At 42.7% G+C, this 13,472-nt stretch overlaps 1 protein-coding gene across 1 annotated transcript; it reads left to right on the forward strand.

Moving 5' to 3' along the window:
* Nucleotides 1–7,275: 7,275 nt before the first annotated feature.
* LOC109569483 (ubiquilin-1-like) lies at nt 7,276–9,971 on the forward strand. The gene has a single exon (XM_019974843.2). The coding sequence runs from the start codon at nt 7,704–7,706 to the stop codon at nt 9,342–9,344; it is 1,641 nt and encodes a 546-aa protein (XP_019830402.2). The 5' UTR covers nt 7,276–7,703; the 3' UTR covers nt 9,345–9,971.
* The last annotated feature ends 3,501 nt before the right edge of the window (nt 9,972–13,472 follow it).

Raw genomic sequence — 13,472 nt, forward strand, 5'->3', positions numbered from 1 at the left:
GTTCCGTGCGCGGGCCTGGCGGTCTTAGGTTAGGGCTGGTTTTTCGCATGGTAGATATCCCACAGTCTGGTTTGCTAGCCCAAATTATTTCGCTCAGATAGTGCTCAGGGTATTCAGGCCAGATTCTTACTCTCAGCGATGCAGCCCACGCCGCACCTCCCTGCCCAGCCCCTGCTTGATAATGGCGCATGCAGGTGTCTGCGCTGCTTCTCCGCTGGGGGAGTTACCGTAGGACTCACAATCTTCGAGTTTTAATTGTTTATTTATTTTTTCTTCCTGTTATGTTGCCCTCTGTGCTTCCAAAGCTCAGCACAGATTCGGCAGTGAGAAGGTTTCCTGGTGTTTGGAAACTTCTCTCTTTTTAAGACTCCCTTCCCGGGACGGAACTCCGTCCCTCCCTCTTTTGTCTCTTTTTTTGTCTTTTATATTTTTTCCTACCTCCTTTCGAAGAGTTGGATTGCTTTTCTGGGTGCCTGATGTCCTCTGCCGGCATTCAGAAGTTGTTTTGTGGAATTTACTCGACGTTTAAATGCTCTTTTGATGAATTTGTGGGGGAGAAAGTGTTCTCCCCGTCCTACTCCTCCGCCATCTTGGCTCCTCCCCGACAAACTCACTTTCATTTGACAAGAAAAAGCCTTTCCTGGCTTCAGGGTTAATGTCTCACAATGGAGAAGACATGGTTAAAATGTGTTTTCTATAATCTCCAGTGATTGGAGCACCCACTTTGCTGGACAGGTCATACCGACTTTGGCAAAAAAAACTTCACAAGTTGGGAGACTATCGCTTTCATGGGCATCCTCTGTCATTGGGCAAGGATGGCAGAACAGAGGGATCAGTTGCATGAGATTAAATAGATGCCTAAATATGATTGCAAGTTTCATGATTTTTTGTCTGACATATTGCTGGCTTCTAATCTTTGTTTTCACATATAAAGAAATTCTTCTCAAGTCACTGATGGCTTAAAACAGTTTAGTGATTTACACCTGTGGGTAAAATTAAAATATTTTTCTTTTCTCTCTGCCTTGTCCCTCTAGAAATTGAGACACTTGGGTTCTGAACAGCCTCATCAAGGTAAAAAAGACTGTCTCCCGACATATACAAAAATCTCAAAGTATACTGGGGACCTCTAAAAGAAAAATCCACCCAAATGATATCAGGCCAATAGCATCTATTATGTTTCACTGCATATTAAGTTCTAGTTTTAGGAGTTAAGGACTGCATTTACTAAGATTCACTTTTGAGTTCCTTGTGGTTCTGTTATATTGCTAAGAGGTTTAATTCAGTTATTAAAAATGACACCCTGAGTTTGTTTCTAAAGCTTATTTCAGTAACCCATCTTTGAATAAAGGTCAGATGCTCTAGGATCTACAACCAGAAGAATAACAGCAGGCTATAGTCATTTAACAAACTTAAGTCAGATGACCCGGAGATGTCACTAGCCTATACCTAAGTTCTTGACTTAAGTTCTTACTCATGATTTTACTATTGCTACTAACTATATTGTTTTCTATATTGCTTGTTTCAACGTGTTGTCCCTTACATGATCAAGTATGTGACTGAGCCACTGATATAATGATGGTATACAGTTCCATATGAAATCCATAGCTATAATGGTGTGACTTTGTATATAAGAAGAAACAACAAGCGGGAATATTTTCCTGGACCAAGAGACTAGTGAGACAGGTGCTGTCCAGAGACTTTTGCTAGTCACAGGGCCTAGTCTGGTAACAGGACATTGAGTGGTCTATCGATGAAATCTGTGATAGACTTGGGAATGAGCCTTCCCAGCACCATAGGACAAGATGGTCATGAAATGCCCCCCAACCATGGTCAAACTCATGGCCATAAAGGGGCCCTATGACTGGAAACTGGCACTTGCCATCTGCCTCTACAAAGATTAATCATGGACACTACAGCTGCTGACCATCAACATCCCCTGAAAGGGGTTCAGTGTGAAAACCAGAAATTAGGCACTCACTCTGTGTTCTGGAAAAAAAATGGACCAAGCAGGCCTTTGGATGGTTAAGTATTTTCAGGTAAAGATTTTCTTGCACCCAAATTCTTGCATCTTCTCATATTTAGAAAAACACTAAAATTGTTAATGGTGACAGCTATTTTGGCTTATACGTTAATACCACAATAAGAGGCTAAAGCCTACTTGGACAAACTTAGACAATTGGCTACCTGGCTATGCTGCTAAGCTGCTAAGTCACTTCAGTCGTGTCCAACTCTGTGCGACCCCATAGACGGCAGCCCACCAGGCTCCCCCGTCCCTGGGATTCTCTAGGCAAGAACACTGGAGTGGGTTGCCATTTCCTTCTCCAATGCATGAAAGTGAAAGTGAAGTCACTCAGTTGTGTCCAACCCTCAGTGACCCCATGGACTGCAGTCTTCCGGGCTCCTCCGTCCATGGGATTTTCTAGGCAAGAGTACTAGAGTGGGGTGCCATTGCCTTCTCTATAAGTCTCCTTAAAACAGCTGTGTATGTTGTGGTTCAGATTAATTCTCCTAAAATGAAATGGTAAAATATATTTTGTCTGTTAAGGCTCAGGTTGTCACTCTTTCAACTACTAACTGGGTTTGTTATACCTCTATTCAAAATGTATATGAACATGCCAAATGGCTCCATTCTTATAAACAGGGCAGCCCAAGTGTTGACTGTATCTAGACCAAGATCAAAGTTACTACCAAATGTAACCTGATTCCTATTCTTGCTTGGACTGCTGATTACAGTAATTCTTTTACTGATTTTTGGTCTCTGCTTTTTAATCTACTTGTCTAGTTTGTTCCTTCTAAAGGATACAATGACTTCAAAGACAAATTAATGGTGATGTAAAGATTCTGGTCACTCTTCAAAGTGGACTACCTTGATGTTTCACTCTGGTCACAGATGCAATCATGGTTTACAAGCTCTCCTTGGTGGAAAACTATCTTGAGTGTAGTAATTGTAATCATCTTATTCTTGCTGTTTGCTCCTTATATCTGTAACTGTATAATGGATTTTGTATCTAAGCAGTATGAAGCATTTAAGGTTACAAATGATTATTCAAGCTCCTATGATTGTCACAGACTCTTCCAGCTATTACTTGGGGCTCCTGGATCAGAGATCCTCAATATAAAGGTAAGGAGAATATGCTGCCTCAACAATTTATTGTCTGTGCCCCTTACCAGCAGGAAGAAATGATAGAATGATTTCTCTACCCCTTTCCCTGCCAACCATATTCTCCTAAATAAAAAAAGGGGTGAGGAAAGAGTTAAAGCTTAGGCAGGCAGTCCAAGGCCCTGTAAGGAGGAGGTGAACATTCTGGCTCATGCTTTCCTTAAGCCTTGTGCAACAATGTATCTTACCCAAGAGCTGGCCTTTGTTTCCCTAAGGAACTAATGATCACACAGCACAACCTCTTACTCATGGAAATGCTTTTCTTAGGCTCCATGCTAATGATTATAATTGTAACAAACCTTGTCTGGGAACCTGTTTCTCAAGACTTATACCCCTGATTACATAGCAACAGTATATCTCACCCAGAGATGTTGTCCAGAACCATCTTCCTGGCTAATCTTGTGCCAAAGTTATTTCAGGATGTATGCCTTAGAAAAGAGTCTGGTGGTAGTTTTAGGAGGATCTAGCTGTTCATGTTGCCCACATCTAACAATATTCTAGAGGTGGGCGTCTAGGCAACCAAATCCTACCTTTGTAGTCCTTTGAAACTCTAGAATCGGAAAAAAATGGTCAAGTATATAATGGAAAAAGGCTCAGACAGCTTGATGTACCCATCTTCACAGTGAAAAAACATTATTTTTGCAGGTATTAGAATTTACTCTTGGGGCTCACCCCAAGCGTAAATTCTTGGGGTAAATTTACTCCCCAAGTAAACGGGACAGTCAAAACAGTGCCTTAGACAGTCACCGTTACCTGCTTTTAAAGCTGAAATATGTACTCTCCCTAGGCACAATTCTATTTGTCATATATACCTCAAATTATGTAACTTCAGTCAAAGATGAGGATCCATCCAGTCCATCCTAAAGGAAACCAGTCCTGAATATTCATTGGAAGGACTGATGTTGAAGCTGAAACTCCAATACTTTGGCCACCTGATGCAAAAAACTGACTCATTTGAAAAGACCCTGATGTTGGGAAAGATTGAAGGCAGGAGGAGAAGGGGATGGCAGAGGATGAGATGGTTGGATGGCATCACCAACTCAATGGACATGAGTTTGAGTACACTCTGGGAGTTGGTGACAGACAGGGAAGCCTGGTGTGCTGCAGTCCATGTGGTCACAAAGAGTCATACATGACTGAGTGACTGAATTGAACTGAAGTAAAAAAGACCTTAAGTCAAACCGTTACTTTTTCATTAATTTCTCTTGTTTTAGCTCTGACCCTCTGGGATTTGAGATCATAGTTTATCTCTCTGGGAACAACTGCATTTTCAAGTTCTTTGCAAACATTATGCCGTCTTACTTAAAACCGTGTATAACAGATGGGTTACCCAGCTTGGGGAGCCTCAGAAATGCAAGCTGCCTCAAGACCCCTGTGAGGCTGAGTGGATTAATTATACATATTTTGAGTCTCTTCATATAGAAATAGAAACTTTATGCCTGACTAGGGCATAGGTAGTATATAGTGACTTAGTAGAAGTTGTGTGTGTGTGTGTGTGTGTGTGTGTGTGCGTACACACATGTTCAGTCTTGTCCAACTCTTTACAACCCATGGACTGTGTAGCCCACCAGGCTCCTCTGTCCACGGGATTTCCCAGGCAGGAACAGTGGTTTGTGGATTGTCATTTCCTATTCCAGGATATCTTCCTGACCCAGACTGAAGCTTTGTCTCTTTGGTCTCCAGTATTGGCAGGTGGATTCTTTACTACTGTGCTACCTGGGAAGCCCTAGTACAAGATAGGTGACTAGAATTAGCCCTTCCTAAGCTAATAACTAGACCATTCAGGTATGACCTAAATCAAATCCCTTATGATTATACAGTGGAAGTGAGAAATAGATTTAAGGGCCTAGATCTGATAGATAGAGTGCCTGATGAACTATGGACTGAGGTTCGAGACATTGTACAGGAGACAGGATCATGACCATTCCCATGGAAAAGAAATGCAAAAAAGCAAAATGGCTGTCTGGGGAAGCCTTACAAATAGCTGTGAAAAGAAGAAAAGTGAAAAGCAAAGGAGAAAAGGAAAGATATAAGCATCTGAATGCAGAGTTCCAGATAATAGCAAGAAGAGATAAGAAAGCCTTCCTCAGTGATCAACGCAAAGAAATAGACAAAAACAACAGAATGGGAAAGACTAGAGATCTCTTCAAGAAAATTAGAGATACCAAGGGAACATTTCATGCAAAGATGGACTCGATAAAGGACAGAAATGGTATGGACCTAACAGAAGCAGAAGATATTAAGTAGAGGTGGCAAGAATACACAGAAGAACTGTACAAAAAAGATATTCATGACCCAGATAATCACAATGGTGTGACCACTGACCTAGAGCCAGACATCCTGGAATGTGAAGTCAAGTGGGCCTTAGAAAGCATCACTACGAACAAAGCTGGTGGAGGTGATGGAATTCCAGTGGAGCTATTTCAAATCCTGAAAGATGATGCTGTGAAAGTGCTGCACACATATGCCAGCAAATTTGGAAAACTCAGCAGTGGCCACAGGACTGGAAAAGGTCAGTTTTCATTCCAATCCCAAAGAAAGGTAATGCCAAAGAATGGTCAAACTACTGCACAATTGCACTCATCTCACATGCTAGTAAAGTAATGCTCAAAATTCTCCAAGCCAGGCTTCAGCAATATGTGAACCGTGAACTTCCTGCTGTTCAAGCTGGTTTTAGAAAAGGCAGAGGAACCAGAGATCAAATTGCCAACCTCCACTGGATCATGGAAAAAGCAAGAGAGTTCCAGAAAAACATCTATTTCTGCTTTATTGACTATGCCAAAGCCTTTGACTGTGTGGATCACAATAAACTGTGGAAAATTCTGAAAGAGATAGGAATACCAGACCACCTGACCTGCCTCTTGAGAAATCTGTATGTAGGTCAGGAAGCAACAGTTAGAACTGGACATGGAACAACAGACTGGTTCTAAATAGGAAAAGGAGTACGTCAAGGCTGTATACTGTCACCCTTCTTATTTAACTTCTATGCAGAGTACATCATGAAAAACGCTGGGCTGGAAGAAGCACAAGCTGAAATCAAGATTGCCGGGAGAAATATCAATAACCTCAGCTATGCAGATGACACCACCCTTATGGCAGAAAGTGAAGAGGAACTCAAAAGCCTCTTGATGAAAGTGAAAGTGGAGAGTGAAAAAGTTGGCTTAAAGCTCAACATTCAGAAAATGAAGATCGTGGCATCCGGTCCCATCACTTCATGGGAAATCGACGGGGAAACAGTGGAAACAGTGGCAGACTTTTTGGGCTCCAAAATCACTGCAGATGGTGATTGCAGCCAGGAAATTAAGACACTTGCTCCTTGGAAGGAAAGTTATGACCAACCTAGATAGCATATTCAAAAGCAGAGACATTACTTTGCCAACAAAGGTCTGTCTAGTCAAGGCTATGGTTTTTCTTGTGGTCATGTATGGATGTGAGAGTTGGACTGTGAAGAAAGCTGAGGGCCAAAGAATTGATGCTTTTGAACTGTGGTGTTGGAGAAGACTCTTGACAGTCCCTTGGACTGCAAAGAGATCCAACCAGTCCATTCTGAAGGAGGTCATCCCTGGGATTTCTTTGGAAGGAATGATGCTAAAGCAGAAACTCCAGTACTTTGGCCATCTCATGTGAAGAGTTGACTCATTGGAAAAGACTCTGATGCTGGGAGGGATTGAGGGCAGGAGGAGAAGGGGATGACAGAGGATGAGATGGCTGGATGACATCACTGACTCGAAGGACTTAAGTTTGAGTGAACTCTGGGAGTTGGTGATGGACAGGGAGGCCTGGCATGCTGCGATTCATGGGGTCACAAAGAGTCGGACATGACTGAGTGACTGAACTTAACTGAAGCTAGTTATTAGATTAGTACCATTTTGGCTGAGCTATATTCATCTATCAAACTCCAGGTGGTATGGTTTTCAATAGTGAGATAGATTGGCACCAAACATGTTTTTAGACGTGCTACATGCTGTCGCTTCAGTAGTGTTTCAGTCTTTCCTATGGATTGTAGTCCTATGGCTATGGACTGTAGCCCTCCAGGCTCTTCGGTGCATGGGATTTTTCCAGGCAAGAATACTAGAGTGGGTTTCCATTTCCTCCTCCAGGGGATCTTCCCAACCCAGGGATAGAATGCACATCTCTTATGTGTCCTGCATTGGCAGGCAGGTTCTTTACCACTTGTGCTACCTCGGAAGTCCTGTTTTTAAACAGGAGCATCTAAATTATTTTTACTGTTTTTTAAATTAAATCTCATAGAAAGCCAACTTTAGACAGGTGGTAGAGACTACTGCCCTTCCCCCATTCAGGTCTACTTCTCAACTGTGACCTCATCACTGACATCATCTCCCCTGAGCCTGCTCGGGAGAGGGCAGCTGCCACCCCATGGGAGCTGGGTGGCTCCGGGACTACACTTGGAGGTGGTGTCCACAGGACTTGGGTGAGAAGACATCACGGGACACCTACTGGTCTCTGTGCTCAGGTGTGCTCAGTGCTACATCTAGATTTCTTAAGGTCCTCGGGGGGCCTTGAATTCTGCTCTCGAGGAAATATGTCACGGGCTAGGGAAGAAGCAGGGGACAGTCAGCTGGTGTCTGGTCGGGAGCCACCATCACGCATCATCAGAGTGTCTGTCAAGACCCCACAAGACAGCCAGGAATTTATGCTGGCAGAAAATAGCAGCATCCGCCACTTTAAGAAGCAGATCTCCAAACGCTTTCACTGTGATACTGACAGACTGGTGCTCATCTTCACTGGAAAGATCCTCCGGGATCAAGACATACTGAGCCAAAGAGGCATCCTTGATGGCACCACGGTCCACCTGGTGGTGAGGAGCCGTGGGAAAGGCATTCTGCCCGGTCCCAGCACTCTGCCCAGCCCTGCTGGCCACTGCACCCATCGTCCGGATCCATCCACCTCAGAGAGTACTAGGATGCTAGCCAGGCTGGGCCAGCTGGCCCGGACCTCTCCTGAATTAGCTGACTTCTTTGGCCAGCTGGCTCAACTCCTCATGGTTGTGCCTGAGTCCATGGGGCCATCACTGGAAGACCCTGTGGTTCAAGGTCCGGTGAGTGAGAAACCAGCCAATGCCAGCTATGTTCCTGAATCCTCAAGGCCAGTACCGAAACCTGAGCCCGCTCTCAAGGCTCTGGAAAACTTGCAGAACCCGGCCCGGCAACAGGAACTCCTGCAGGTGGACAAGCGGGGGCTGGAAGCCTTGAAGGCAGTGCCAGGTGGGGACAATGCTATGCGTCCGGTCTGCTCTGATATCCAGCATCTCATGCTGTCCACTCTGGCCCCTCTGGTTGCCTCCAAAGGCCACAACCCAGATTCAGAGCCTTGCAGAAGGGGCATCAATCCTCACAGTTGTCCTAACATCACCACCACGGCACCCACAGTCTCCATACCTGCCAGGCCACTGGCACAGGAAGTCAGTGCAGGAGTAGCTGCTCAAGCAAGGGCTGTGATTTCAAACCAGGCCAATGCAGTTTGTAGGACAGGACTATCAGACTTATACTCAGGCCAGGATCTTCCCTCCCAGGAGAGCCAGCAGCCCATCGGGAAAGCCACTCCAGCGAGTCAGCTGAGACCATCACCCTCTGTCTTGCGCAGAGGCTTACATGTCCTGCAGCAGAATCCAGCTCTGCTACACCAGCTGACAACAGGCAGCCCTCTGCGACATCATATGCCACTCCTTCCCATACTCACTAACCCACGGGCACTGCAGGCATTGATCCAGATAGAAAAGGGCCTGCAGATATTGTCCAGGGAGGTACCTGGGTTGGGACCATGTTTATGGTGTCCAGGTAGACCACATGGGGCCAGAGGAGTTTCTGAAACTAGGGGCGGAGGACAGGGTCACAGAGCAGACCCTGTGCAGCCCACCTTGGCTGTTCTTCAGCTCCTCCATGCTCTGGCTAATGCCTGCCCTCAGTCTACCCAGTCCTCATCGTCCTCATGTCCCCTCGCTGAAGACCACTACCAGCAAGAACTGGAGCATCTGAAGGCCATGGGCTTTGCTAATCGTGATGCCAATCTTCAGGCCCTCATGGCCACAGGAGGAGACATTCATGCTGCCATTGAGAGGCTTCTGGGAATACCGGAGGCCTGGGTGCCTCCAGCTGATGTGCCAATGCACCATCCCATGGAGAGGAGGGGGGAAAGGAAAGGGAAAGAGAGGGAGGGGGAGTAGCTTATTTTGGGAATTTCTCCTGCTCAGATCACGTGCACACTTACACAGCCTCCCCTCACATCCCAAGCCTATTCCACATTAAAAAGGATTGCATGGATCTTGTGTCTTGTGTCAGTTTCGGAGCAGGTGGGCAAAGAGAATGTTGTTTGGGGGAGCGATGGATCATGTTACATAGCCTTGGGTCTGGGCTTCACCTATTCTCATAACCATCTCCTCAGAGTAGGGGGAAACCCTGAGTTCTTTTTAGTATCTACTCCTGTCCAATGGGCAATGCAGTTTTCCACCAACATTACCATCATCACCACAATTCCAATTCCACGGTGATTCTGAAGGAATCCTGACGTTTGCTCTCCCTGGAAGCCATGGGTTTCTTCACAGACTCTGAAAGCCACCTATTCTTTGACAGTGTTTCTCTGTCTTGAGGTTGTCTCCTGATATTTCAGAAAAGTTGTTTAACTTGCCTTTCAGTTAGGGCTTCTCCTTTGCTATCCACCTCAATGGAGTAACAGACCTTAATAATAATGTTGGCAGTTCTCCTGGGAGCTGGACTTGGCTACCTCCCGGCTGGTAGCAGCTACTGGTTTCTATAAATTAATTTCTCCTTCTAGGAACTACTGCATTCTATCCTTAGAATACTATTAGAACAACAGAAACCCCCACCCCCCACCACCCAAATTCCTAGAAGAACTTCAAGGAGTAGAGTTTGCAGCCAGGGCTGCAGAATCCTCCGTCTGTTACTTATTGTATGTGAAAGCTGAACTTTGGTCAGAGATAGGAAACTATGGAGAATAGTCCTGTGCTACATCCACAAGTCATCAGCCCAGAGTAAAGGCCATAGCTAGATCCATGTACCCGGCTATTAACAAGTGCGTGGTCCTTGCATCTCGTATTATTTCTGTAGACAAAACATGGGGAGGTGAAATGCTGCTGAAAAAGCCACAACTGGAGAAGAGGGTTGGATGGAGGGTCTTTGCTGAAACAATTCCTCCTTTCTGTAATATCAGTGTTGGAGTGAGATTAAAGGTTTAGGGAAGAAGGAAGGGTGCTGAGCAGAATGGGTGAATCAATTCCCACAGTGTTCACATGAGCATATATCAATCCCCAGAATAACACAAGGAAATATACAGTTCATGAGATGTATAGTTGAATCCTAAAGTCAGACTAGAACACATGGAGGATATCACACAGTCCTATCATCATAATACTGTAGAAAATAAGCTTGATAGCCCTATGTATAAATTTTCAGTCAGACACAAGAATTAGAGGCTCAAAGATAAATGATCTGTACTCAGTACCAGCTATTGATTGGATGTCTACCAGTTGTAGATGTGTATCACAAAATCATACACAATTTCAATCTGACACACAGCCAACACACAGACCTCTATTCACACACAGAAATGTAAAAAGAATTGAAAACCACAAATTAAGATAAACTGGCTTTTCAGTTTTTCTAGGAAATGAAACTAAAATTATTGACTGTATTGCTTAATATAATACAGTTAAGGACTTAAATGTCAGTGTTAGTTTTCACTGGGAGTAAAATATTGAGAATTTCAGAAGTTACTCCTTGGATTTCTTTCAATGTAGAGTACTTGAGGGAGTACTCAAAAACCCAGGGAGCTGGGGGATAAAAATAAAACTAGCAACCACTCTGTCAGAATGAGAAGCCATTCACTTTTGAGAAAGTATAGCTATTCCTTTGAAATTCCTAAAAGATATGAAAGTTATTTTCATCTTAAAGCTAGAGAAACAGACTCCAAGGGGTTAAGTGACTTCCCACACACCTGTGGTTGAAATTCTAAGCTGATTTTCCTGGCTCCAGCATCCTTATTCTGTGCACATGATAGTCAGATGATGAGAGTGTGGGATTCAGAGTGAAGATTAAGGGAAAAAAGATCTGGTCAGATTGGAAAGGCTTGAATTTATTTTATTATTTTTAAATTAATATTAATTTAATTTTTATTTGATATTGGAGTATAGTTGATTTGCAATGTTATGTTAGTTTCAGGTGCACAGCAAGTGATTCAGTTATACATATACATATATCCATTACTTTCAGATTCTTTTCCCAAATAGGTTATTACAGAGTATTGAGTAGAGTTCCCTGTGCTGTATAGGAGATCCTTGTTGATTATCTATTTATATATATAGTAGAGTGTATATATCAATCCTAAACTAATGTATCCCTCCTTGCCACATTTCTCCTTTAGTAGCCATAATTTTGTCTTCAAAGTCTGTGAGTCTATTTTTATTTTGTAAATAATTTCATTTGTATCACTTTAATCAGGATGATGGAAAGACTTAAGGTTCTGCCCAAAGTGTGGAATCTTATGACTGCTAAAATCAGTGGATCATAGTTGTGGTCTGTGGAGTAACTTCTTCAGAAGGATCACTAGAAACAAGACCAAGGGTTGAGCAAAGGACAGATATTCAAATGAATGATGCAGAAGGCTGGAGTAGGTCAGCTACACAAGGGAGCTGAGGAAAAAGTAAGAGATATATGTTGAACTTATTTAAAAGCATGTAGATATAGAAGTGAGAGAATATAATCCAAGAATAAAAGTGTAGTGATTAAAGAATTAAGATGTGTGTATCTCCCTGCTGTGCACTTCTATCTGCTCTATGTGGAGAATAATATCTAGGCAGATATCTTCCAACTTGACTTTATATTTAAAAAAAAATATAGGGGCTATGCAACATTGGATAAGAGAGTAGACAGGAATGAATATCCAGATCACTGCCACTGGAGTGGATATACCTTATACAATTCACTCAATTTCTTGGATTCCACTAAAGTCAAAAGCAACCAGTTCCCATTTTACTGAGCTGCTGATTTTGCAGAAAATACAGTTCAATGATCACTATTCATATCCCAAGCACTAAGCATTTTAATATAGTTATATAGCATAATTATCACAATAAGCCTGAGAAGTAATATAAAAAAGTCCTAAATATGTTTCAATGTAGCTAGCAATATTAGAGAGATTGCATAGCTTTCTCATATTTATTTAGTGAGCATTTTACATGTTAGACACTGTCTTAACTTTTCGACATTCATTGATTTCTCTATTCCTCACTGCAACATTGAAGTGAAGTGAAATGAAGTGAAAGTCACTCAGTCGTGTCCGACTCTTTGTGATCCCATGGACTATACAGTCCATGGCATTCTCCAAGCCAGAATGCTGGAGTGGGTAGTCTTTCCCTTCTCTAGAGGATCTTCCCAACCCAGGGATTGAACCTAGGTCTCCCACATTGCAGGCGGATTCTTTACCAGCTGAGCCACAAGGGAAGCCCAAGAACACTGAAGTGGGTAGCCTATCTATCCCTTCTCCAGCAGATCTTCCTGACCCAGGAATCAAACTGGGGTCTCCTGCATTGCAGGTGTATTCTTTTCCAACTGAGCTATCAGTTAGATGTTAACATTATTCTCTATTTAATCATTGCCCAAACTGAGGCACAGATATTTAGCAGCATGCTCAAAGGTCACAAAACTAGTAAGTGGAGAAGGAAGATGAAAACCTAGATATTCTAATGTAATTTATTTATTTTTTTTTGTGTGTATGCACACACATTTTTTTTTAGTCGAAGTACAGTTGATTTACAATATTTCAGGTATGTGGCAAAGTGATTGGCACATGCATTATTTTTCATGTTCAAAAAATTTAATTTTTATTCTTTCCATTCTTTTTCAAATTCTTTTCCCATTTAGGTTACTACAGAATATTGAGCAGAGTTCCCTGTGTTATACAGTGAGTCCCTGTTGATTATCTATTTAAATAGAGCAGTGTATATATGTCAATCCCAAACTCCTGTCTATTGCCACCTCCAACCTGTCCCCTCTGGTAGCCATAAATTTATTCTCTAAGTCTGTGAGTCTATTTCTCTTTGTAGATAAGTTCATTTGTATAATTTTTCAAGGTTCTGAATACAAGTGATATTATATAATATCTGTCTTTCTCTGTGTGACTTACTTCACTTAATATGATAACCTCCACATACATCCACATTGCTACAAATAGCATTATTTCACTCTTAAATTTTTTTTTTTCTTTTGAAGTTCTTTTATTTTATTTTTTTATTTTTTAACTTTACAATATTGTATTGGTTTATTTCACACTTTTTTAT

This window comes from Bos indicus, chromosome 15 (genome assembly GCF_029378745.1).
Source record: "Bos indicus isolate NIAB-ARS_2022 breed Sahiwal x Tharparkar chromosome 15, NIAB-ARS_B.indTharparkar_mat_pri_1.0, whole genome shotgun sequence".
NCBI classification, from domain to species: Eukaryota; Metazoa; Chordata; class Mammalia; order Artiodactyla; family Bovidae; genus Bos; species Bos indicus.

What these genes read in the sequence shown, in the direction of transcription:
- LOC109569483 (XM_019974843.2), top strand. Translation starts at nt 7,704, where the DNA reads ATGTCACGGGCTAGGGAAGAAGCAGGGGACAGTCAGCTGGTGTCTGGT.